Here is a 27,085-nt window from a genome sequence, read left to right as displayed (position 1 = left end):
ACATCATAAAAATAGATGTTCAGCAGAGAATGTGAGAGAGACATTTTCTATGTCAGCATTCAGCTATAAAGCACATTTTGAGGATGTATCTGTCCATGGCATTTGATCTCAATAATACCCTTTTCTCCCTCCCAAAATGGTCCCACAACTTGTATAATTTGTACCCAAGATAACAGCATTTGGATTTGTAGAGCAAGTACCATCTCTTGTGCATATTTCAGACTTTTTCTAGCAAATACAAAAAAGTGATCTCAAAGGGATGTTGACGATGAATGTTTTAGCGCTAACTGGGCTCCACAAATGAGAAATGACTGAGACAGGGTTTTATCCAGTCAAATAACCTTCTCTACACTCCATCCAGTTCAACCAAGCCCATTCATTGATTCCAGAGCCCTTCAATAAGAAGAATGTGGGCGAATCTTCACACAGATCGCAGCTAACAACAAACATTCCCACAGCTTTAGAGAATGTTCCCTTAGTCTCATTAACAATTAAGTCGTTTAGCAGAAAGTCTTATCCAGAGCACACATTTTCATGCTGGTCCCCGTGGGAATCAAACCCACAACCCTGGTGTTGCAAGTGCCATGTTCTACCAACTGAGCAGCACGGGATACATCTAATGTTTTCATAGGAATGTTCCTGTGATGTGCAAGGAATGTTTCCAAGAGTCCATTCCCTTAATAATGTAAAATAGAACTTACAAAGAACATGGTTACCATGTTCTCAGAACATAAAATAATGTTCTAGACATGTTTCATGGGAACGTTGCAAAAGCATTTATATGTCGACTTTTCTGTGGGGTAGGAGAATATTGTCCAGAAGAAACCCCAGCTCCTCTGAACAATGCACTTTTGTAGGTCTGAAACAACTTGATATGTCTAAGCAATAGGGTGAATGCACTTTGAAGTAAATCTGAGCTCTGTTCAAAGTACACTCAAGAAAAACTTGCATTGATCATAGTGGTTCAGGACTATCATTATAACAGGTTATTATGTGCCAAAACCATTAAACAACTATACAGAAATATCTTAAATAGTTGAAATAAGGAAATGAGAGAACGATGAGAGAATAGTCAAATTAACTGATAACTGACACAGACATGGTGGCGTAGCAAGAATATCTGAGTACTGTAAACCAAGAGGTTTGTGAGTTCAAAGCCCAGGTGGGGACATGTTAAATAAAAATTACTGTATAAATGAACATGCAAAGTGTGTCAAATATGTAAGTTGAAAACACCACTGTATGTGAAACACCACTGTGTGTGTGAGTATCCCTAAACTTGTCAACAGACAAAAAGAGCTGAAAATGAATCAGTGGTTCACCAATCAAGGCCTTGATGTGATGTGATGTTTAATGAAATATACATTTTTTGGACAATGTTTCTTTGAGACCATCAGAAGACATCCTGACAACTGATACACAGAAATGTTCTTGCAACATTTCCATGAAACTTGTCTAGAACATTAATATCTTGTATTGTGAGAACATGGCATCCATGTCCTGTTTATGTTTGGTGGGACGTTGAGGGAATATTCTCCTAACTGGACACATGAATGTTCTTGCAATGTCCCATATAACACATCTAGAACATTAATGTAGTATATTCTGTGAACATTGCAAACACGTTCTAAATCACTTCTGCTTGACATTGAGGGAATGTTCACCTAACTTTAACACCAAAATATTCTAATATTCTTGCTAACATAGATAGAACACTCAAACATTCGAGTAACATTACAAAAACGCTTTCTCTCCCTAGAATTGTTAGCTGGATTTCTGAAAGGCACGTTTGAGAGAGATTCATTCATTCATTATTCGGTTTTTAATGTTTTTCTTCAGGGTGAAACCAAAAAACAATTCTGTGACGAAACAGACAGTATTTATGTGAAACATTCATTAAGCCAAGTGTTTCCTTAATGACTACATGTCCCAGAGTTCCTCGGGGTCGTAACCCTTATGTGATTGGATAAGCAAGCGGAAGCATTGTTTACAGAGGAAACGTCATCGTGAGTAGAGGTAGGACTGTACTAAATCGTAAATATGCAATATTATACTCCTTAACGAACCATTGTAAAAAAAAATATATATATGTTTACGATGGTGAAGAAGTAATTTAGCTTCAAGTATTGAAATATATATAGAAAACATAATTCAAATGTCACAATGTGTATAATTTGGGTCTGTAACTGTTAGGTAGCATTATGCTAGCTAGCTAACGCATGAACTTAGCTGACTAGCTAGCAAGCTAACGTTAGCTTTATCGCTGAAGTAAAAATGCTTTTTTGCTGCTAGATAAGCAAACATAATGCTAATATTAAGTAAACAGTTTTGTAGCGAACGTAGTAGCTAGAAGTTTAAAAAAAGTCTCCATGCCTCTACATTCGTGTTAGAGAGGGAGCTGACAACAAGAGGCTTAAACGACGGTGATACATTGCCTTCAAAGTATTCATACCCCTTGATTTATTCCGTATTTGTTTTTACAGCCTGAATTCAAATTGGTTTAAATACATTTCTCACCCATCTACACACAATACCCCACAATGACAAAGTGAATACATGCTTTTAGAAATGTTAGCAAATTTACTGAAAATGAAATACAGAAAGATCACATTTACATAAGTAGTCACACCCCTGAGTCAATACTTTGTAGAATCACCTTTGGCAATGATTACAGCAGTTTGTCTTTCTGGCTAAGTCTAAGAGCTTTACACACCTGGATTGTGCAAAATTTGCCCATTTATTATTTTCAAAATTCTTTAAGCTCTGTCAAATTGGTTGTTGATCATTGCTAGACAACCATTTTCAGGTCTTGCCATAGATTTTCAAGTAAATTTAAGTCAAAACTAACTCGGCCACTCAGGAACATTCACTGTCTTCTTGGTAAGCAAGATTATTGTACTGCTGAAAGGTGAATTCATCTCCCAGTGTCTGGTGGAAAGCAGACTGAACCAGGTTTTCCTCTAGTTTTTTTTTATTTTTTATCCTGAAAAACTCCTCAGTCTTTAATGAGTACAAACGTACCCGTTACATGATGCAGCCACCACTATGCTTGAAAATATGGAGAGGGGTACTCAGAAATGTGTTATATTGGATTTAACCCAAACATAACACTTTGTATTTAGGACAAGATGTTAATTCAATCAATAAATCATTTTTTTATAAAGCCCTTTTTACATCAGCAGATGTCACAAAGTGCTATACAGAAACCCAGCCTTAAACCCCAAACAGCAAGCAATGCAGATGTAGAAGCACGGTGGCTAGGGAAAACTCCCTAAAAAGGCAGGAACCTAGGAAGAAACCTTGGGAGGAACCAGGCTCAAAGTCCTCTTCTGGCTGTGCCGGGTGGAGATTATAAGAGTACATGGCCATTTAAGGACAGATTGTTCTTCAAGATATTCAAACGTTCATAGATGACCAGCAGTGTCAAATAATCACAGCGGTTGTAGAGGGTGCAACTGGTCTGTACCTCAGGAGTAAATGTCAGTTGGCTTTTCATAGCCGAGCATTCAGAGGTCGAGACAGCAGGTGTAGTAGAGAGAGAGTCGAAAACAGCTGGGAAAAGGTAGCACGTCCGGTGAACAGGTCAGGGTTTCCTAGCCGCAGGTAGAACAGTTGAAACTGGAGCAGTAGCACGACCAGGTGGACTGGGGACAGCCAGGAGTCATCAGGCCAGGTAGTCCTGAGGAATGATCCTAGGGCTCAGGTCCTCCGGGAGTGGAGGGAGAGCGAGCTAATTAGAGGGAGCATACTTAAATTCACACAGGACACTAGATAAGACATGAGAATTACACCAGATATAACAGACTGACCCTAGCCCCCCGGCACATAGACTATTGCAGCAAAGATACTAGAGACTGAGAGAGGGGTGTGTCGGGGGATACTGTGGCCTTGTCCGACAATACCCACAGACAGGGCCAACCAGGCAGTATATAACCCCACTAGAGGGATATCAACAGACCACCAATTTACTACCCTGAGACAAGGCTGAGTATAGCCCACGAAGATCTCCACCGCACAAGCCTGAGGGGGTGCAAAACCGGACAGGAAGATTACTTCTGTGACTCAACCCACTCAAGTCACGCACCCCTCCTAGGGACGGCAAGGCAGAGCACAGTAAGCCAGTGACTCAGGCCGCGTAATAGGGTCAGAGACAGAGAATCCCAGTGGAGAGAGTGGAGCCGGCCAGGCAGAGACAGCAAGGGCAGTTCGTCGCTCCAGTGCCTTGCCGTTCACCTTCGTACCCATGGGCCAGACTACACTCAATCATAGGACCTACTGAAGAGATGTGTCTTCAGTAAAGACTTAAAGATCGAGACCGAGTCTGCGTCTCTCACATGGCTATGCAGACCATTCGATAAAAATTGAGCTCTATAGGAGAAGGCCCTGCCTCCAGCTGTTTCCTTAGCAAATTATAGGGACAATAAGGAGGCCTGTGTCTTGTGACCGTAGCGTACGTGTAGGTATGTACGGCAGGACCAAATTGGAGAGATAGGTAGGATCAAGCCCATGTAATGCTTTAGCAGTAAAACCTTGAAATCAGCCCTAGCCTTAACAGGAAGCCAATGTAGAGAGGCTAGCACTGGAGTAATATGATACATTTTTGGGGTTTTAGTCAGGATTCTAGCAACCGTGTTTAGCACAAAAAGTTTCTGATTTTTGCAATGTTACGAAGGTGGAGAAAAGCTGTCCTTGAAATATTCTTGATATGTTCGTCAAAAGAGAGATCAGGGTCCAGAGTAACGCTGAGGTCTTTCACAAGTTTTATTTGAGACGACTGTATAACCATCAAGAATAATTGTCAGATCCAACAGCAGCTCTCTTTGTTTCTTGCGACCTAGAACTAGCATCTCTGTTTTGTCCAAGTTTAAAAGTAAAACATTTGATGCCATCCACTTCCTTATGTCTGAAACAGAGGCTTCCAGGGTAGGCAACCTTGAGGAACGCCTATTACAATTGATTTGTCAGAGGCCAAACCATCCACAGAGTCGTCTCTGATATCTGATATCTTTATGACATATAAGATTTAAACCAGTCAAGAACTTGTCTGTGTAGACCAATTAGGGTTTCTAATCTCTCCAAAAGAATGTGGTGATCGATGGTGCCAAAAGCAGTATTAATGTCTAGGAGCACGAGGACAGATGCAGAGCCTTGGTCTGACGGCATTAAAAGGTAATTTCACACCACGAGGGCAGTCTCAGTGCTATGATGGGGTCTAAAACCAGACTGAAGCATTTCATATACATTATTTGTCTTCAGGAAGGCAGTGAGTTGCTGCGCAACAGCTTTAAAAAAAAATGTTTGCAAGGAATGGGAGAGTTGATATAGGCCGATTTTTTTTTTTTTTAATATTTTTTTTATTATTATTATTTTTTTTTTTACATTTTCCATGTCAAGGTTAGGCTTTTTCAAGAGGCTTTATTACTGCCACTTTCAGTGAGTTTGGTGCACATCCGTTGGATAGGGAGTAATTTATTATGTTCAACATAGGGGGGCCAAGTACAGGAAGTAGCACTTTCAGAAGTTTAGTTGGAATAGGGTCCAGTATGCAGTTTGATGGTTTAGAGGCAATTACTATTTTCATAAATGTGTCAAGAGATACAGGATTTAAAAACTTGAGTGTTTCTGTTGATCCTAGGTCCTGGCAGTTCTGTGCAGACTCGGGACAACTAAGTTTTGGAGACATACGTAGATTCAAAGTGGAGTCTGTAATTTGCTTTCTAATGATAATTATCTTTTCACCAAAGATGTTCATGAATTTATCACTGCTGAAGTGAAAGCTATCCTCTCTTGTTGAATGCTTTTTAGTTAGCTTTGCCATAGTATCAAAAATAAATGTTGGATTGTTCTTATTCTCCTTAATTAGGTTGGAAAAATAGGATGCTCAAGCAGCAGTGAGGGCTCTTTGATATTTCACGGTGCTGTATTTCCAAGCTAGTCGGAAGACTTCCAGTTTGGTGGAGAGCCATTTCCGTTCCAATTTTCTGGAAGCTTGCATCAGGGCTCGAGTATTTTCTGTAAACCAGGGAGCAAATTCTTCGAGACAAATGTTTTTTGTTTTTAGGGGTGCGACTGTGTCAAGGGTATGATGCAAGGTTAAGTTAAGATCCTCAGTTAGGTGGTTAACTGATTTCTGTACTCCAACGTCCTTAGGTAGGTAGAGGGAGTCTGGAAGGGCGTCTAGGAATCTTTGGGTTGTCCGAGAATTTATAGCACAGCTTTTGTTGATCCTAGGTTGGGGTTTGAGCAGATTATTTGTTGCGATTGCAAACTGAATAAAATGGTGGTCCAATTGTTCAGGGCTATGAGGAAAAACATTTAGATATACAATATTTATTCCACGGGACAAAACTAAATCCAGGGTATGACTGTGGCAATGAGTACAGTAGGTCTGGATGACATGTTGGACAAAACCCACTGAGTCGATAATGGCGCCGAAAGCCTTTTTGAGTGGGTCTGTGGACTTTTCCATGTGAATATTAAAGTCCAAATGTTTTTATATTACCTGGCATGACTACAAGGTCCGATAGGAATTCAAGGAACTTAGTGAGGAACGCTGTATGCGGCCCACGAGTCCTGTAAGCAGTAACTATAAGTACGCTGCATAGATAACATGACTAGAAGCTCAAAAGATGAAAACGCAGTCATTTTCTTTTTTATAAATTGAAATTTGCTGTCCATAAATGTTAGCAACACCTCCACCTTTGCAGGATGCACAGGGGATATGGTCACTAGTGTAACCAGGAGGAGAGGCCTCAATTAACACAGTAAATTCATCAGGCTTGAGCCATGTTTCAGTCAGGCCAATCACATCAAGATTATGATCAGTGATTAGTTAATTGACTGACTTCCTTGGAAGTGAGGGATCTAACATTAAGTAACACTATTTTGAGATGTGAGATCTCAATCTCTTTCAATAATGACAGGAATGGAGGAGGTCTTTATTCCAGTGAGATTGCGAAGGCGAACACAGCCATGTTTTGTTTTGCTTAGCGTAGATCGAGGCACAGACACAGTCTCAATGGGTATAGCTGAGCTGACTACACTGACTGTGCTAGTGGCAGACTCTAAGCTGGCAGGCTGGCTATCTCATTGTGGAGCTAGAGGAGTTAGAGCCCTGTCTATGTTCATAGATAAGATGAGAGCACCCCTCCAGCTAGGATGGAGTCTTGTCACGCCTCAGCAGGCCAGGCATGGTCCTGTTTGTGGGTGAGTCCCAGAAAGAGGGCCAATTATCTTCAAATTCTATCTTTTGGGAGGGGCAGAAAACAGTTTTCAACCAGCGATTAAGTTGTGAGACTGTAGAGCTCATCACTCCCACTAACTGGGAGGGGGCCAGAGACAATTACTTGACGCCGACACATCTTTCTAGCTGATTTACACGCTGAAGCTGTGTTGCACTTTGTGACCTCTGACTGTTTCATCCTAACATCGTTGTTTCAGACGTGGATAACAATAACCCTATACTTTCTACACTCGCCAGTTTTAGCCTTAGCCAGGGCCATCTTCAGATTAGCCTTTACGCTGGTAGGTCTGCCCCCTGGTAAACAGTGTATGATCGCTGGATGATTCTTTTTAAGTCTAATATTGCGGGTAATGAAGTTGCCAATGACTAGGGTTTTTAGTTTGTCAGAGCTAATGGTGAGAGGCTTCGGCGGCTCAGACCCGTAGCGGGTGGAGGAGAAACCTGAGAAGGCTCGGCCTCTGACTCAATCTCATTGCTTAATGGGGAGAACCGGTTGGAAGTTTCTGTCGGCTGAATGAGCAACACCGGTTGAGTAGGGCGGAACACTCGAGGCTGTAATCCGAGCGTACTTTGCCACATTTTTTGACAGTATTACATTAGCGCCTTATTGCAAACAGGATGCATGTTTTGGAATATTTTGATTCTGTACAGTCTTCTATCTTTTCACTGTGTAAATCAGGTTAGTATTGTGGAGTAACTACAGTGTTGTTGATCCATCCTCAGTTATCTCCTATCACAGCCATTAAACTCTGTTTTAAAAGTCACCATTGGCCTCGTGGTGAAATCCCTGAGCGGTTTCCTTCTTCTCCGGCAACTGAGTTAGGAAGGACGCCTTTGTCTTTGTAATGACTGGGTGTATTGATACAACATCCAAAGTGTAATTAATATGCTCAAAGAGATTTTCAATGTCTACTTTTTATTAGTTTTACTAATAGGTGCCTTGTGGTTGAATCTGTGTTTGAAATTTACTGCTCAACTGAGGGACCTTACAAATAATTGTTTGTGTGGGGTACATACAGTGAGGGAAAAAAGTATTTGATCCCCTGCTGATTTTGTACGTTTGCCCACTGACAAAGAAATGATCAGTCTATAATTTTAATGGTAGGTTTATTTGAACAGTGAGAGACAGAATATCAACAAAAAAATCCAGAAAAACGCATGTCAAAAATGTTATGAATTGATTTGCATTTTAATGAGGGAAATAAGTATTTGACCCCTCTGCAAAACATGACTTAGTACTTGGTGGCAAAACCCTTGTTGGCAATCACAGAGGTCAGACGTTTCTTGTAGTTGGCCACCAGGTTTGCACACATCTCAGGAGGGATTTTGTCCCACTCCTCTTTGCAGATCTTCTTCAAGTCATTAAGGTTTCGAGGCTGACGTTTGGCAACTCGAACCTTCAGCTCCCTCCACAGATTTTCTATGGGATTAAGGTCTGGAGACTGGCTAGGCCACTCCAGGACCTTAATGTGCTTCTTCTTGAGCCACTCCTTTGTTGCCTTGGCCGTGTGTTTTGGGTCATTGTCATGCTGGAATACCCATCCACGACCCATTTTCAATACCCTGGCTGAGGGAAGGAGGTTTTCACCCAAGATTTGACGGTACATGGCCCCGTCCATCGTCCCTTTGATGCGGTGAAGTTGTCCTGTCCCTTTAGCAGAAAAACACCCCCAAAGCATAATGTTTCCACCTCCATGTTTGACGGTGGGGATGGTTTCTTGGGGTCATAGGCAGCATTCCTCCTCCTCCAAACACGGCAAGTTGGGTTGATGCCAAAGAACTCCATTTTGGTCTCATCTGACCACAACACGTTCACCCAGTTGTCCTCTGAATCATTCAGATGTTCATTGGCAAACTTCAGACGGGCATGTATATGTGCTTTCTTGAGCAGGGGGACCTTGCGGGCGCTGCAGGATTTCAGTCCTTCACGGCATAGTGTGTTACCAATTGTTTTCTTGATGACTATGGTCCCAGCTGCCTTGAGATCATTGACAAGATCCTCCTGTGTAGTTCTGGGCTGATTCCTCACCGTTCTCATGATCATTGCAACTCCACGAGGTGAGATCTTGCATGGAGCCCCAGGCTGAGGGAGATTGACAGTTCTTTTGTGTTTCTTCCATTTGCGAATAATCACAGAAACTGTTGTCACCTTCTCACCAAGCTGCTTGGCGATGGTCTTGTAGCCCATTCCAGCCTTGTGTAGGTCTACAATCTTGTCCCTGACATCCTTGGAGAGCTCTTTGGTCTTGGCCATGGTGGAGAGTTTGGAATCTGATTGATTGATTGCTTCTGTGGACAGGTATCTTTTATACAGGTAAGAAACTGAGATTAGGAGCACTCCCTTTAAGAGTGTGCTCCTAATCTCCGTTCGTTACCTGTATGAAAGACACCTGGGAGCCAGAAATCTTTTTGATTGAGAAGGGGTCAAATACTTATTTCCCTCATTAAAATGCAAATCAATTTATAACATTTTTGACATGCATTTTTCTGGATATTTTTGTTGTTATTCTGTCTCTCACTGTTCAAATAAACCTACCATTAAAATTATAGACTGATAATTTCTTTGTCAGTGGGCAAACGTACAAAATCAGCAGGGGATCAAATACTTTTTTCCCTCACTGTATATGAGGTAGTCATTCAAAACTCATGTTAAACACTATTATTGCACACAGTGAGTCCTATGCAACGTATTATGTGACTTGTTAAGCACATTTTTACTCCTGAACTTATTTAGGCTTGCCATGACAAAGGAGTTGAATACTTATTGACTAAATACATTTCAGCTTTTCATTTTTAATTAATTTGTAAAACTTTTTTTTTTAACAAATCCACTTTGACATTATGGGGTATTGTGTGTCGTAGGCCAGTGACAAAATCTACATTTTAATCCATTTTAAATTCAGGCTGTAGCACAACAAAATATGGAAAAAGTAAAGGGGTGTGAATACTTCCTGAAGTCACTGTATATGAATGCTTCCATACAGCTGTTACACAGTAGGTAGTGTAAAGCATAGCACAGAGAATGTTCGACCAACCTTTACTTGGCGATACTTCCTCAATTCCTGACTTTGAAGACAAAACACGTCTTCTTAATTTCCATGTGTAGTTGCAGGGGGTTTGTTTGAATTTAGAAAATGCTCTGTTATTCAATTAAATAAAAATATTTCTCCATTAAGTAATCCAACAATATGTACGCTGCCATCTTGTCTACTTCAAATCTTCTGTTATTGATTGAGACGGGTGTCCTACCCAAAGTGCAGCATGTCATGATGACACTCGCCTCTCGATCAATGGGAAGATATTAAAATACAAGATGGCAGAGTGCACGTTGGATTACTTAATGGATCGTTTTTTAAATTTAATTGAATAACAGAGCTTTTTCTGAATTCAAATAAACCCCTGCAACTACACATGGAAGTTTAGAAGACGTGTTTGTGTCCAAGTAAAGGTTGGTCGAACATTCTCTGTGCTATGCCTTACACTACCTACTCTTTAATGTCTGTATGGAAGCATTCGCATTTCACTGCCATTTCAAAGTGTAGCTGGGTCATTCTCACGAAACTGTCAAAAAATAATAATAATCCTTGTAATTTTTCCACCCAATTTTCTCTTGAATCACTGAGATTAGTCTGTACTTATCTATATCTTAATTATTGTTTTTTTATCAGATGTTATGCATTTTACCAACATTTTCACTAAATTCTCATTACCTTAACAGTTCAAAAAAGTAATATACAAATCAATATTTCTAATATTTTTTTGCAATTGCTTACCTGATGTAAAGGTCTGAGTTAAACATAACACTGACAGGTTTCACACAAGGTGCTTGAGGTGCTTAAAGTACTTTAATTTGGCACTCTGAAATTCAAGTCCTGGAATTCCTTGAAAATCGGACATTTTCTCAACTTGGTACTTGAAAAGTACTTGAATTTAAGTGAGTGGAACAGAAAATTATCAAATATGTTTATAAAAAAATCTTAGGAAAATATGTTGGTCTTGCAAATGAATTTCCAGGCAGACTATTGAGTTTTATTTCCTCACGTGTTTTGTGCTCTGGTTGCCAGGCGAGCTCGCTCATTACACCCACACTGCCACTCAGCCAGGCAGTTACAGAACTGACTGATTAGGCGCTGCCAAACATCACATCGATAGCTAAAATGCTGGGCAAATGTAGATTCAATCCTGCTTTTTTTGCGTATGGGACATTTCTGGGATCTTTTAGTTCAGTTCATGAAACATGTGACCAATGAATTACTTGTTTTATATTTTTGTTCATTATAGTTTACCCACCTTTTTTTTACCACTACATCACTGAACCCAACCAGCCCACACCGTGTAAGGTGCAATAAAATGCTTCAGACTTCGACATTGCCAGCATGGGTGAATCGACCCTGAAGAGCCACATGAAGGGGGAGAGACACAACACTGCATCCTGCTCTGGCGTCAGTTCTACATTGTGACTTTTTCTCTTCAACAAGCTCAAGTGCTTTTTTTGCCAATCTCCTCATTCAGGGGCGCCCGGGATATTCCGCTTTATCAAGCGGCAGCCCAGCTCCTGCCGTTCTGGTGACAGTTCGCATGCCGTTTTCCTCACACAGCCCACCCGCCCTTCTCCCGACCGGTGACACTATAAAGCTGCCAGTTGGAAGCAAGACGCTTTTTCGTAGTTGTTAAGTAGTAGATTCTCAAATACCCCAAAATTAAACGCAACATGCAACAATTTTGAATATTTCACTGTTGCAGTACACGTAAGGAAATCAGTCAATTGAAATAAATTCATTAGGCCCTTATCTATGGATTCCACATAACTGGGAATACAGATATGCATCTGTTGGTCACAGATACCTTAAAAAAAGGTATGAGAGTGGATCAGAAAACTTTGCGTCTCCTTTGCATAGAGTTGATTAGGCTGTTGATTGTGGCCCGTGGAATGTTGTCCCACTTCTCTTCAATGGGTGTGCGAAGTTTCTGGATATTAAGAGAACTGGAACACGCTGTTGTACATGTCGATCCAGAGCATCCCAAACATGGTAAATGGGTGACATATCTGGTGATTATGCAGGCCATAGAATAACTGGGACATTTTCAATTTCCAGGAATTGTGTGCAGATCCTTGTGACATGGAGCCGTGCATTATCATGCTGAAACTTTGAGGTGATGACAGAGGATGAATGGCACGACAATGTGTCTTTAGGATCTCGTCACAGTATCTCTGTGCATTAAATTGCCATCGATAAAATGTAATTGTGTTCGTTGTCCGTAGCTTATGCCTGCCCATACCATAACCCCACCGCCACCATGGGGCACTGTGTTCACAGTGGTGACAGCAAATCGCTCGCCCACACAACGCCATACATGTGGTCTGTGGTTGTGAGTCCTGTTGGACGTACTGCCAAATTCTCTAAAACAACGTTGGAGGTGGCTTACGGTAGAGAAAATAACATGAAATGATCTGTCAACAGTTCTGCTGGACATTCCTGCAGTCGGCATGCCAATTGTATGCTCCCTCAAAACTTGAGACATCTGTGGCATTGTGTTGTGACATTTTAGAGTGGCCTTTTATTGTCCCCAGCACGAGGTGCACCTGTGTAAGGATCATGCGGTTTAATCAGCTTCTTGATATGCCACATCTGTCAGGTGGATGGATTATCTTGGCAAAGGAAAAAATACTCACTAACAGGGATGTAAACAAATTTGTGCACAAAATTTGAGAAAATGCGATTTTTGTGCATATGGAAAGTTTCTGGGATCTTTTATTTCAGCTCATGAAACATGGGACCAACACTTTACATGTTGCATTTCATATTTTTGTTCAGTGTACAATACTATCATTAAGCTGGAATTGTTTAGGAATATGAATGGGAAATGTGTGTTTACCAGTATGTCCTAAATTCTGCTCATCACTACTCAAATTACAACATCATCAGTACTGATTTACCACTCATGTACACTATATATATACAACAGTATGTGGTCATCCTTTCAAATTAGTGGATTCGGCTATTTCAGCCACACCCTTTGCTAACAGATGTTTAAAATCGAGCACACAGCCATGCAATCTCCATAGACAAATATTGGCAGTAGAATGGCCTTACTGAAGATCTCAGTGACTTTCAACGTGGCACATCTGGCAGTCCGACGGTCAACTCTGGGTTTGCCGGAAGCCTGGAGAACGTACCTTCCCCAATGTATAGCGCCAACTGTACCGTTTGGTGCAGGAGGACTAATGTTCTGGGGCTGTTTTTCATGGTTCGGGGACCCTTAGTTTCAGTGAAGGGAAATCTTAATGCTTCAGCATACAATGACATTCTAGATGATTCTGTGCTTCCAACTTTGTAGCAACCGTTTGTGGAAGGCCCTTCCTATTTCAGCATGACAATGCCCCCGTGAACAAAGCGAGGTCCATACAGATATGATTTGTTGATCGGTGTGGAAGAACTTGACTGGCCTACACAGAGCCCTGACCTCACCCCCATCGAACACCTTTGAGATGAATTGGACTGCGAGCCAGGCCTAATCGCCCAACATCGGTGCCCGACCTCACTAATGCTCTTGTGGCTGAATGGAAGCAAGTCCCGACAGTAATGTTCAAACATCTAGTGGAAAGCCTTCCCAGAAGAGTGGAAGCTGTTATAGCAGCAAAGGGGAACCAACTCCATATTAATACCCATGATTTTGGAATGAGATGTTCCATGAGCAGGTGTCCACATATCTGGTGTCCACACATCTGGTGGCGACTAGAAACAATTGCAAAATAAGAACTATTACAAATTGATGGTCCTTGAAAAGAAATACACTACATTACCAAAAGTATGTGGACACCTGCTTGTCATACATCTCATTCCAAAATCATGGGCATTCATATGGAAATGGTCCCCCCTTTGCTGCTATGTTAGCCTCCACTCCTATTTTTGAGTTGCACCCCCTTTTCCCCTCAGAACAGCCTCAATTCGGCAGTTTATGGACTCTAGAAGGCATTCCACACTGATGCTGGCCCATGTTGAGTGTGAAAAACCCATCAGCGTTGCAGTTCTTGACTCAAACCGGTGCACCTGGCACCTACTACCATACCCTGTTCAAATGCACTTAAATATTTTCTTGCCCATTCAGCCTCTGAATGGCACACATACACAATCTGTGTCTCAGTTGTCTCCAGGCTTAAAAGTCTTTAACCTGTCTCCTCCCCGTTGTTACGTTCTGAACATATTTCAAGCTAGAATCCAACACTTGGTGAAAGCTATGTCATGGAAAGAGCAGGTGTTTCTAATGCTTTGTACACTTTGTATTTTGTTTTATTCAAATAAAACATTTCATAAAATGACCCGAGAAATTAATCCAGACGCATTTCGGTAATGAGATTTTGGGGTGAAAATTTAAAAAATGTGTTAAATGTTAATGTATTTAAAATAAGACACTTTCCCAAAAACTACACATCTTAGTCCTCAGAATGATAGTTGATAGTTTTTCAGATGCATCATGGTTTTGTAACTCAATTTGCTACAGACATTTTAAAACTGTTTTAATGAGAATCACCCTGCTAGCTGAGATTTGAGCGCTCGAGACCACGGCTCTGGCTAGCTATGTGAATTATATTATCTCTGGTCAATGGTATCTCAGTGCACTGTAACATAGTCTATCCTTATGTTAAACTGAGATGCAGGTTAAATTGACAGAATGTAGAACTGACTACAACGCCTTCTTCTTATGTGAAGTTTTGTACAGGGAGAAAATTGTATGGATTCCACAGCAGAAAAGGAGTCCGAGGCGCTCCTTGACAAGATGACCAACTCTCTGACCAATGCTATGAGAGTATCCGAACAGCATGAATGTCCAGACAGCCAAAGCACAGCAGCCCACAGGGGTACTGAGCAGGAGGACGATGCCTTCTTTGACTGTGAGGAGTCTCTGGATGGAGCAGACGGCTCCATGGGTGACAAGGAAAGGAAGACTGACTGTTCAGAAGCCCCACCATTATGCCAGGGAGCAGAGGGAGACAGTAAAGAGACAGTCAGATTGAACAACTCACAAAACACAGAGGAAGTACACATCAATGCAGAGTTAGGAGAAGCTGAGTTGTCAGGGGTGAGAACGACAATATTGGAAGATAAAGAGGGGGAGAGAGGTGAAGGAATGGAGGAGGAGAAAGAGAGTTGGGATGAGTGCACTGAAGAAGACATGAGTTTGGCAGTTGAAGGGGGAGATTCTGATACTGAACTGAAAGGAGAAGAGAACCCAGCTCCTGAGTTTGACGAGGAGTATCTGAGAGAAGTGGAGAAAGTCCTGACAGAGGAAGAAAAGGAGGTGAATTTTATCCTAGTCTAAACATTAGTTTCCTACAACGTGTTTCTGTTATAATAATAACTCACCAAAATGCAATATGCTTTTTTCCCAACTTGAAACTCTACAACCATCATTTGGTGCTTAGTAAGTTGACATTGCATAAGCTCCCCATCTTTTGTGTTTAATGTTTGTTTCCTTTGTGCCATAGAGCCGCAGAGAGGAGAGCATGACACTAAAGGACAAGGGGAACAGTCAGTTCAAGAGTGGAGGTAAGCTGCTGTAGGCTAAACTGCTGTAGGGCGGCTGTTAGAGGAAACGTGTCAAATAGGAATTGACTGACCCTTTATCTTCCTAGAGCACACTGAGGCAGAGGAGTCTTACACGGCAGCTTTGGGAGTGTGCCCTGTGTGTTACAGCAAGGAGAGGGCTATTCTCTTCTCTAACCGTGCTGCTGCCCGCCTGCACCTGGTAAGACTGATGGTAACAATAAACTTAACCAAGTGGGGAATTCTAAGGACCTATCTGAGTTTATCTAGTTGATTGTTATTACCCTCCTGAGGTTTCCTAAACTTCTGTTTGTTTTGTGAAAATACCTTCTCAGACGACTACTTATATAAATTATAACATATGGCTAAAGTGTACCTTTTATGGCACAATTGTATCAAGTAAACTATCTTCTACTATTGCGAAGTCATGTGCGAGGTTTAGTGGTGGGGCAAAAAGACGCAGAGCTCTTGTGACACCTAGTGGTACTCCACTGTAGCTATAGGTTTGAATGGGAACTATGCTCTTGCCTGATTCATTCGAGTCCTATGTGTCAAGACATCAACAGGTCATTTGGAGTTGATGATGTCATATCATAACTATTCCACCCAAACAAATGTACAACACCTAGACAAATACACAACAAAATGCAGACTTGAGTTTCAATCAAACCTTTTTTCCCCGCCAACAGGATAAGAATGAGAAAGCCATTGCTGACTGCACAAAAGGTGAGACTGTTAAATCTGTATGTATTGTAATTCAACCATGTCAGATGATTGAACTGTCTGGGACCCAGTGTCCTGCTTTACCAGTGTATGGTGTGTGTAGCGAACACACTGCCCACTCCAGAACCCCCCCATGTTTCTACATATTTTCTGTTCACCCAAACCAGGTGTATCCGGTAAATTGCAGTTGCTATTATCAAAATCACCAACACCAGGTGCAGATTTGGGTGAATTACATTTATTCATACTCATTGCTACATAACTAGCACTCTGAACATTTGTTTCCTTGTTTTTTTTCACCTCCAGCTATAGAGTTGAGCCCAAACTACATGCGGGCGATCCTGCGGAGGGCAGAGCTCTATGAGAAAACAGACAAGCTGGATGAGGCTTTGGAAGACTACAAGGCTGCTCTGGAGAAAGACCCAAACCTTCCTTCAGCCAGAGAGGCCTGCATGGTTAGTGGCAAAAACGGACATTTAACTCAAAGTAACGATTTAGCAGAACAGAGAAAGCTTGCACTTAACGGTCACTATTCAGTAGATGCACATAGTTCACTTTTAACACTTGGAGACTACTGTATAAGGGTTGGGTTTTACATGTTGGATGAAAAAACAAGATTTTGATATTTGACAATTTCATTGATCTTGCTCGTTCAATAGCTAGGGTTCGAATTGATCATCACTGTTTAACTTGCAATATTGATGTGAGGCAAACTGAAATGGCTTGGACAAAGGGTTTTTCATCTTTCCATTCAATGAGGCTGTCTGTGCTGGAGTTGGCTGTATCTGTGTCAAGGGTAGAGATGTTTTTTGTTGTTGTTCTGAATGAGGCCATGCATAGCAACAGGAGCCAAGCAGCAGCTCTTACTAATGTAGCCATGAGGAGGCGGCTTACACAACACAAGCTCACAGCGCACGCATCTCAAATGGCACCCTCTATTACATATATAGTGCACTAAGTAGTAGAGCAGGGACGATAAACCCAAAATGATCGACACCGACCGCTTATCGCAGGCATTTTGCTGAAATCGTTCATTACGATAAGTAGCCTATACTAGAGAAATGTGAAGTTTGAAATTAAATAAGTTTGCTAATATGGGTCATTGTTAATGGGACAATTGTTGGCTACAACCATCAACCTAGTAGTAGTAGTAGTTTAAAATATAATAATAATAACTGGTGCTCGACATTAATGTTATAAACGTATTGTTCTATTTATCATCATCGCATCAATTCAGGCAATTTATTGCAACATGGATTTTTGTCCATATTGCCCAGTTCTTAAAAAAAAACATTTTTAACCTTTATTTAACTAGGCAAATCAGTTAAGAACAAAATCTTATCATACAATGACGGGTTACCCCGGCCTAACCCGGACGATGCTGGGCCAATTGTGTGCCACCCTACGGGTGCGCACAACTGGCCTATCCTAGTGCACTTTATAAGGGATTAGGAACCATTTGGAACGCGGTCGCCCCATCTTGGCCTGGCCTGAAACAGAAGAGTAGACCGAGGCAAGGAGAAGACAGATAAAATACGGAGAGGAAGGAGCATAGTGCAATTACTTTCATATGAAGCTACACCGGAAGACACTAAATGGTCTCAAAATACTCTGTCTAATGTATCTCCTCCGGCCCTGACACACACACAGGGCCGGAGAATCAAGAATCAACTCCACTCCTCCCAACATCTCCACATTTCCTTTGTTTGGTCTAGAATGGATAATGTGAGATGAGAGCAGTTACAGAGCCTTCAGAAAGTATTCATACCGTTTGACTTATTCCACATTTTGTTGTTACTGCATGAATTAAATATATATTTATTATCTGCCAATCTACACACAATGTCCCATAGACAGTGAATTGTTTTTAGACATTTGAGACATTTTCAAATTGATTGATTAAATGAAATACAGAAATATCTCATTTACATAAGTATTCACAACCCTGAGTCAATACTTTGTAGAAGCACCTTTAGCAGTGATTACAGCTGTGAGTCTCTAAGAGTTTTACACACAGATCTGTCAATTTGGTTGTTGGTCATTGCTAGACAACCATTTTAAAGTCTTGCCATAGATTTTCAAGTAGATTTAAGTCAAAACTGTAACTCGGCCACTCGGGAACATTCACTGTATTTTTGTTAAGTGTAGATTTGGCCTTGTGTTTTAGGTTATTGTCCTGCTGAAAGGTGAATGCATCTTCCTGTGTCTGGTGGAATGCAGACTGAACCAGGTTTTCCTCTAGGATTTTGCCTGTGCTTAGCTCCATTCTGTTTATTTTTTATCTTAAACTCCCCAGTCCTTAACAATTACAAGCATACCAATAGCATGATGCTGCCACCGCTATACTTGAAATATGGAGAGTGGTACTCAGTAATGTGCTATGTTTGGGGAAAATCCAATAACACTTTCTATTCAGGAAGAAAGTGAATTGCTTTGCCTATTTTTTTTTGCAGTATTACTTTAGTGCCTTGTCACTCTGTCAATTAGGTTAGTATTGTGGAGTAACTACAGTGTTTTCTCCTTGCACAGCACAGCCTTTAAACTCTGTTACTGTTTTAAAGTCACCATGGTGAAATCCCTGAGCGGTGTCCTTCTTCTCCGGCAACTGAGTTAGGAAGGACGTCTTTGTAGTTACTGGGTGTATTGATACAACATCCAAGGTGTAAATAATAACTTCACCATACTCAAATAGATATTCAATGTCTGCTTCTTTATTTATTTATTTTATCTTTTTGCGATCTACCATTAGGTGCCCTTCTTTGCAAGCCATTGAAAAGCCTCTCTGGTATTTGTGGTTGAATCTGTGTTTGAAATGTACTGCTCAACTGAGGAACCTTACAGATAATTGTATGGGTGGGGTACAGAGATGAGGTAGTCATTCAAAAATCATGTTAAACACTTGTTGCACACGGAGTGAGTCCATGCAATTTACTATGTGACTTGTTAAGCACATTTTTACTCCTGAACTTATTTAGGCTTGCCATAACAAATGGGTTGAATACTTATTGACTCTAGACATTTTATCTTTTCATTAATTCATTTGTAAAAAATAAAATAAAAATTAGAAAAAATAAAATAAAAAAATAGAAGAACATAATTCTACTTTGACATTATGGGGTATTGTGTGTACAGTGAATTCGGAAAGTATTCAGACCCCTTTACTTTTCCCACATTTTATTACGTTACAGCCTTATTCTAAAATGGATTACATTTCCTCATCAATTTACACACAATACCCCATAATGACAAAGAGAAAGCGTATTTTTTTAGGAATGTTTGCAAATTCATAACAAATGAACAGAAATATCTTATTTACGTAAGTATTCAGACCCTTTGCTATGATACTCGAAATTGAGCTTAGGTGCATCCTGTTTCCATCGATCATCCTTCGAGAGTCCAAGTTTCTACAACTTGATTGGAGTCCATCTGTGGTAAATTCAATTGGACATGATTTGGAAAGGCACACTGTCTATACAAAGTCCCACAGTAGACAGTGCATCTCAGAGCAAAAACCAAGCCATGCGGTCGAAGGAATTGTCCGTAGAGCTCAGAGACAGGATTGTGTCGAGTCACAGAACTGGGGAAGGGTACAAAAAAAATTCTGCACCTTTTTAAAGGTCCCCAAGAACACAGTGAACTCCATCATTCTTAAATGGAAGGTTGGAACCTCCAAGACTTTTCCTAGAGCCTGCCGCCTGGCCAAACTGCGCAATCGGGGGAGAAGGGCCTCGGTCAGGGAGGTGACCAAGAACCCGATTGTCACTCTGACAAAGCTCCGGAGTTCTTCTGTGGAAATGGGAGAATCTTCCAGAAGGACAACCATCTCTGCAGCACTCCACCAATCAGGAATTTATGGTCGATTGACCAGACGGAAACCGCTCCTTAGTAAAAGGCACATGACAGCCCGCTTGGAGTTTGCCAAAAGGCACCTAAAGGACTCTCAGACCATGAGAAACAAGATTCTCTGGTCTGATGAAACCAAGATCGAACTCTTTGGCCTGAATGCCAAGCGTCTCGTCTGGAGGAAACCTGGCACCATCCCTACGGTGAGGCATGGTGGTGGCAGCATCATGCTGTGGGGATGTTTTTCAGTGGCAGGGACTGGGAGACTAATCAGGGTCGAGGGAAAGATGAACGGAACAAAGTACAGAGAGATACTTGATTAAAAACCTGCTCCAGAGCTCTCAGGACCTCAGACTGGGGCGAAGGTTCTCCTTCCAACAGGATAACGACCCTAAGCACACAGCCAAGACAAGGCAGAAGTGGCATAGGGACAAGTCTCTGAATGTCCTCGAGTAGCCCAGCCAGAGCCCAGACTAGAACCCGAATGAACTTCTCTGGAGAGACCTGAAAATAGCTGTGTAGCGACGCTCCCCATTCAACCTGACAGAGCTTGAGAGGATCTGCAGAGAAGAATGGGAGAAACTCTCCAAATACAGGTGTGTCAAGCTTATAGTGTCATACCCAAGAAGACTCGAGGCTGTGATCGCTGCCGAAGGTGCTTAAACAAAATACTGAGTAAAAGGTCTGAATACTTATGAAAATTTGATATTTCAGTTTTGTATTTGCAAAAATGTCTCAACCTGTTTTTGGTTTGTCGTTAGGGGGTATTGTGTGTAGATTGAGGGGGAAAAAGCTATTTCATCCATTTTAGAATAAGGCTGTAACGTAACAAAATGTGGAAATAGTCAAGGGGTATGAATACTTTCCGAATGCACTGTAGGCCAGTGAGGAGAATCTCAATTTAATCCATTTTAAATTCAGATTCAAACACAACAAAATGTGGAAAAAGTTGAGGGGTGTGAATACTTTCTGAAGGCACTCTATGTCCTTGGAGGCATGCTGTATAGACCAGCGCCCTAGATATAATATGCCAATAATTACAAAGCAGAGAAAAGGGGTTCTGACCTGAGGTGGATAATGAGATATTACTGTGATGGATTGAGGGGAAAAACCTGTGGGGCGGCCTAGTGGTTAGAGCGTTGGGCCTGTAACCGAAAGGTTGCTGGATCGAATCCCTGAGCTGACAAGGTAAAATATGTCGTTCTGCCCCTGAGCAAGGCAGTTAACCCACTGTTCCCCGGGCGCCGAAGACGTGGATATCGATTAAGGCACCCTCTGGTTAAATGCGGAAGACACATTTCAGTTGAAGGCGTTCAGTTGTACAACTGACTATGTATCCCCCTTTCCCACTACGTCTGAGGTTACTAGCTCTTGTCCAGGGGTTACGGACAAGTGTAACGCAATAGTCCCACCACAGTGACGTTGTCAAGACAACCAGGGGGTAAAGTAGTAACACCATGTCCTTGAAGTTCTATTCCAAACAAGTAAAGGTTGTGAGATCAGAGGGAGCTAAATCATATCTGATGTGCACTGTTGTGTGTGTGAAATGTTGGGGCCACAGAATAGTAACCAGCCACCTTGACTGACTGACTCTCTTTCTATCTCCTCCATACAGCGGCTTCCACAACAGATCCACGAGCGAAATGAGAAGCTGAAGGAAGAGATGATGGGTATGAGACCTTTTTGTATTTTTCACCTACTGCTTTTCTCTTGCTTTGCGTGGATTGGACCCCCAGGGGAACGTTTTCAAAAGGCTAGAGACTAAAGTACATTCACTGATCAGCAAGAAACACTGAATGGTGCACTGTGATATGTTAAATCAGATTGTTAGCAAGTGAGGGTGGCCGCAACATGCCATTGCAGTTTTAGGGTGGTTCTGTTCCATCATGGTCACCTATAATGTTGTGTGGATCCAGCTGTTACTCACTAGGCTGGGAGTGGTAAACCAGTGTGTAGGTAGGAAGGAGAAAGGTTGTTTAATAATACGGACCTAAATGGAAATGTTTTCATGTGTTATTAGTCATTTTATTGTTTTCATCACAATTTTTGTCATAATTTAGCCTTCGTGTATTTTGCCTTTACCCTGTCTGTTTGTCCATAGGCAAGCTGAAGGACCTGGGCAATATGTTCCTACGGCCTTTTGGTCTGTCTACCTCAAACTTCCAGATGAACCAGGATACAGGCACGGGATCCTACTCCGTCAACTTTGTTCAGAGTCCAAATAACAACAACAGATAACAGCATGACAAGCCAGTCTGAGAGCCGTCACACCTGGCTGGCCTTCCATCCCCAGAGCTAAGAGACTGACACTCAGGACCCTCCACTGGTGTGTCAGAGGTCTGAGTGGGATCCGTTTGAAATCCACACGACAAATGAGTCTTTCATGGTTAAATAAGATGTGATAGTGTGTGTGAGAGTGTACTGTTTAACCGTCTGAAAAGTAAACTGTGTTTCCTAAGGGTATAGCCATTAAATGATCAATGACTGTTACTTTGCAGCGTTGTCCTTGTTTTTATATGGAGCTATTTCCTTTGCCACTTCTTTGAGGTCAGGATGTGAGGATTGAAAGTCATTGGCCCCATAAACACTCAGGTTATACTGATGTACAACACATTTGACAACCTCTGAAGAATATCTGTGGTATCGCACCTTTTTGTCAAATGTGTTGTACATCAGTTGTACAACCTCAGTGTACAGGGCCAGAGTGTAGTTGTTAAATTGTGTTGAAAAGATTAACTACTCTGTGTAGGCCTTTCTCATTTGCTTAAATATTCAGAGGATATGCATATTGGTGTCAAATGGTGAATTACAGTACAATATAGAAAAACACCAAGTACAAAGGCAAAAAGCAGATTTACTGATTTTAGGAGATATACAGTAATTACAAAACAGGATTTCCCACATCCACCAGTCTGTTAAGTCAAGACATTAGATTGTATCAAAACGCATACATGTACACGAGATCGCGAGAGATGAGCCACGGCTGATTGTCACTGTGGCTCTCTTCAGCTGCTCCTGACTGACTTGACCATGTGTTTGTTTCCCTTTGGGAATCCCCAATCCAGCCTGTGACCTCACAATCGGTCCAGTCAACTTGCTCTGCTTGTCTTGAAGTGAGGAGGAAAGTCAGGGAGGAAGATTGTGGTTTTAACCCTAGAGAGTGACTAAAGAGGGACATCTGGCAAGGAAAATGACATGTACGCTTAAATTTGCACATAAAATGTAATGTCATCAAAAAATCTATGTGCTGGATGAGTTGGGCTTCAGCGTTAGTGTGATTGAAATTTAAAGGCAATGTTCCCGCGTTAGTGGAGACTGCATTCATGTTAAACGCTGCATATGTCGGCTCATAAGGAAATTACCTTCAAATTTCTTACGCTTCAGCGAAACTGATTGAATAGAGCCCTACAGGACACTAAGTGGGGGAGCGTGATATCTTTGATTTTCTGTATCTGCCAGTCAGTTGTAGATTACACACTTTAAGTACTGCATCTCCCCAGGAACAGTCTAGACATTTGAAGTTGTTCAGCTAACTCCTGTTCTTTAAGGCTGCTTGTAGCTCAGCGAGTAGCTTACTGTGGGATAACAGGAGCTGGTATAAGGTTGGGGAAAGACTGAAGCCCCGTTTATACCTGGTGCTGATGTAGTCCACATTCTGATTGGGCCCACATTTTTGGACCGGTGTAGACGATCAAAATAACTGATGGTGATTCTCCCACATCCATATAGCTGATCTTTTGACGGTGTCAGAGGTGGAACTGCGTTAAATCCACAAGCAGCTCCCAGCATTATACTTAAAGTGGACATTGGCTATGGAGTCACATTAAGAGAAATCCCATGCAGCCTCGTTTACAAATTCTAACACTGGACTGTGAGATGTAATCTACAACTTGATTAGGCTGATAGAAATCCTCATTATTTTGTTTAATGATTTTCAATTTGAGTGTCATTTCTACAGTGCAATTGGAAAGTATTCTGACCCCTTGACTTTTTCCACGTTTTGTGCTGTTACAGCCTTATTCTAAAATTGTTCTCATCAATCTTCACACACTACACCATAATGACAAGGTAAAAACAGGTTTTTAGAAATGTTTGCTATCACATTTACTTAAGTATTCAGACCCTTTACTCAGTACTTTGTTGAAGCACCTTTGTCAGAAATTACATCCTTGAGTCTTCTTGGCTAGGACGCTACAAGCTTGGCACACCTGTATTTGGTGAGTTTCTCCCATTCTCTACAGATCCTCTCAAGCTCTGTCGGGATGGATGGGGAGTGTCGCTGCACAGCTGTTTTCAGGTCTCCAGAGATGTTCGATCGGGAGTTTCATCAGACCAAAGAATCTTGTTTCTCATGGTCTGAGTCCTTTAGGTGCCTTTTGGCAAACTTCAAGTGGGCTGTCATGTGCCTTTTACTGAGGAGTGGCTTCCGTCTGGCCACTCTACCATAAAGGCCTGATTGGTGGAGTGCTGCACAGATAGTTGTCCTTCTGGAAGGTTCTCCTACCTCCACAGAGGAACTCTGGAGCTCTTTCAGAGTGGCCATCGGGTTCTTGGTCAGCTCCCTGACCAAGGCCCTTCAAACCCAATTGCTCAGTGTGGCCCAGGCGGACAGTTCTAGGAAGAGTCTCGGTGGTTCCAAACTTCCATTTAAGAATGATGGAGGCCACGTAATTCTTTGGGCCCTTCAATGGTGCAGACATTTTTTTGTATCCTTCCCCAGATCTGTGACTCGACACAATCCTGTCTCAGCTTATTTCCTTGGACCTCATGGCTTGGTTTTTGCTCTGACATGCACTGTCAACTGTGGGACCTTATACAGACAGGTGTGTGCCTTTCCAAATCATGTCCAATCAATTGAATTTACCACAGGTGGACTTCAATCAAGTTGTAGAAACATCTCAAGGATGATCAATGGAAACAGGATGCACCTGAGCTCAATTTCGAGTCTCGTAGCAAAGGGTCTGAATACTTATGTAAATAAATGTGCTAAAATATCTAAAAACCTGTTTTTGCTTTGTCATTATGGGGTATTGATTGAGATTTATTTTTATTTAATCCATTTTAGAATAAGGATGTAACATAACAAAATGTGGTCTGAATACTTTCCGAATGCACTGTAAATAGCCAAGTTTCTCGTTCTGAACTTCTAATGCGAGCGGAACGGGTGTGGTTTCGTGACAACGATTAAGAGCAGCTGCTCACCGATTTGACAGCTCCAACGCAGTTACACCTCCGACACCGCCAAAACATCAGCTATGCGGGTGTCGGCTATCGCTGGTTAGCGCTTGATCTGTTTTAATCTAGGCCTAATGCTCAGTGGGCAAAGCTTAGAATGTCAGTGGTTGGAGTTACAGGTGAGCGCAACAACAACAAAAAGGCCCTTAGGGAGGTAGGTTGGAGGTGGTGGATGGAGGGCGTTAAATTGTTGCAACAAATTATGTATATAAACCTTAGATTGCTAATGCTATGTATTGGTCGATGAGAGGCTAAGAACCCACCAGTCGGCCATATTGGGACTCAGAAGAAGCAATCCTCAATAGGAATGAATTTAAATCTACAGTATTTCAATTACTTATTGTTTTCAAGGACAAAATTACATTGATTTAAGTATTTTGTTGTTGTAGTGGGGACATAAGTGCTTTTAAAAAATGATACAAATAAAAAGAAATCTAAACATTTAATGTATGTTCAGCTCACATATCATTTGAAAGTAAGCATTAAGGTGTTTGTAAAAGGATAAAACAAATGTAGACATTAAGAAAAAGACATTTGTAGTTCTATAGCTTTCAAAATATTTTTTTTATAATGGTGGGGGAGTGCCAACATGGAGGCACAGTTGCTTCAAAACAGCACCCCCCTCAGTCATCTTATGTGTGTATATATATATATATATATATCATTGGTTGCGACTCGCAAGGTTGCCAGTTCGAATCCCAGTTGCGACTTATTTTTTAAACTTTATTAACCAACATTTTGAACTTATCACATTTCTAATCTACTAACTTTCTGGCTGAACAGCTTTAAATATGTGACAAGTATGGGCTAGTACCATCCCCCCTGCTGGTGCAATGGATTTGGCAAGGGACCAGAAGGTCACAGGTTCTAATCCTCCCAATCACCTTTCTCAAAAAAGGTATAATTCAGCATATTAATGCAAATTTTTATTTTATGTTAAGACAAATATTGCTGGGTCTCCCGAGTGGCGCTGTGGACTAAGTCACTGCATCGCAGTGCTAGCTGTGCCATTAGAGATCCTGATTCGCCTCTTCCAAATCCGTACGGGAGTTGCAGCGATGGGACAAGACTGTACCTACCAATTGGATACCACGAAATTGGGGAGAAAAAGGGATAAATAAAACAAATATTGCCTTGAGTCAAGAGGGAATATTTAAAAGGTTTGATAATCCAGATCTGTTTACACTTCTAAGATATCTAGATACAAAGTGTCCCTGACTACCTCCTGAGGTGGTCAGGAAGATCTGATCACAATCACTTCACTTCAAATGCGGGCACAATCAGAATGTGGACAGGATCAGGACACAGATCGCATGTTAGCACCAGGTATAAATGGGGCTTGAGACACCAGTATTCTTTTTCAAGACTGCTTCAACACAAAGCACAGCCTTCTGCAAATGCACTGTAATAGCATAGCACATGCAATCTTTATTGCATTAATATAAATGTTTTACATAGTATTGTTTTTATTAATTTTTTTGTCTTTGCATTTCAA

General features: G+C 41.5%; 1 protein-coding gene across 2 annotated transcripts; it reads left to right on the top strand.

Moving 5' to 3' along the window:
- Positions 1-1,922: 1,922 nt before the first annotated feature.
- ttc1 (tetratricopeptide repeat domain 1) lies at positions 1,923-22,845 on the top strand. Of its 2 annotated transcripts, none has more exons than XM_071413934.1 (8): positions 1,923-2,016; positions 14,956-15,544; positions 15,732-15,792; positions 15,879-15,991; positions 16,479-16,515; positions 16,819-16,967; positions 21,971-22,025; positions 22,457-22,845. In XM_071413934.1, the coding sequence occupies exons 2-8, from the start codon at positions 14,978-14,980 to the stop codon at positions 22,591-22,593; spliced, it is 1,119 nt and encodes a 372-aa protein (XP_071270035.1). In that variant the 5' UTR covers positions 1,923-2,016; positions 14,956-14,977; the 3' UTR covers positions 22,594-22,845. The 2 variants fall into 2 exon arrangements, with proteins under 2 accessions (XP_071270035.1, XP_071270044.1); XM_071413943.1 differs by having other exon boundaries at positions 1,983-2,034.
- The last annotated feature ends 4,240 nt before the right edge of the window (positions 22,846-27,085 follow it).

Source organism: Salvelinus alpinus, chromosome 1, assembly GCF_045679555.1.
Source record: "Salvelinus alpinus chromosome 1, SLU_Salpinus.1, whole genome shotgun sequence".
Classification (NCBI taxonomy): Eukaryota; Metazoa; Chordata; class Actinopteri; order Salmoniformes; family Salmonidae; genus Salvelinus; species Salvelinus alpinus.
Note: the sequence above shows the minus strand (reverse complement) of the source record. Positions and strands in the feature narration are given on the sequence as shown.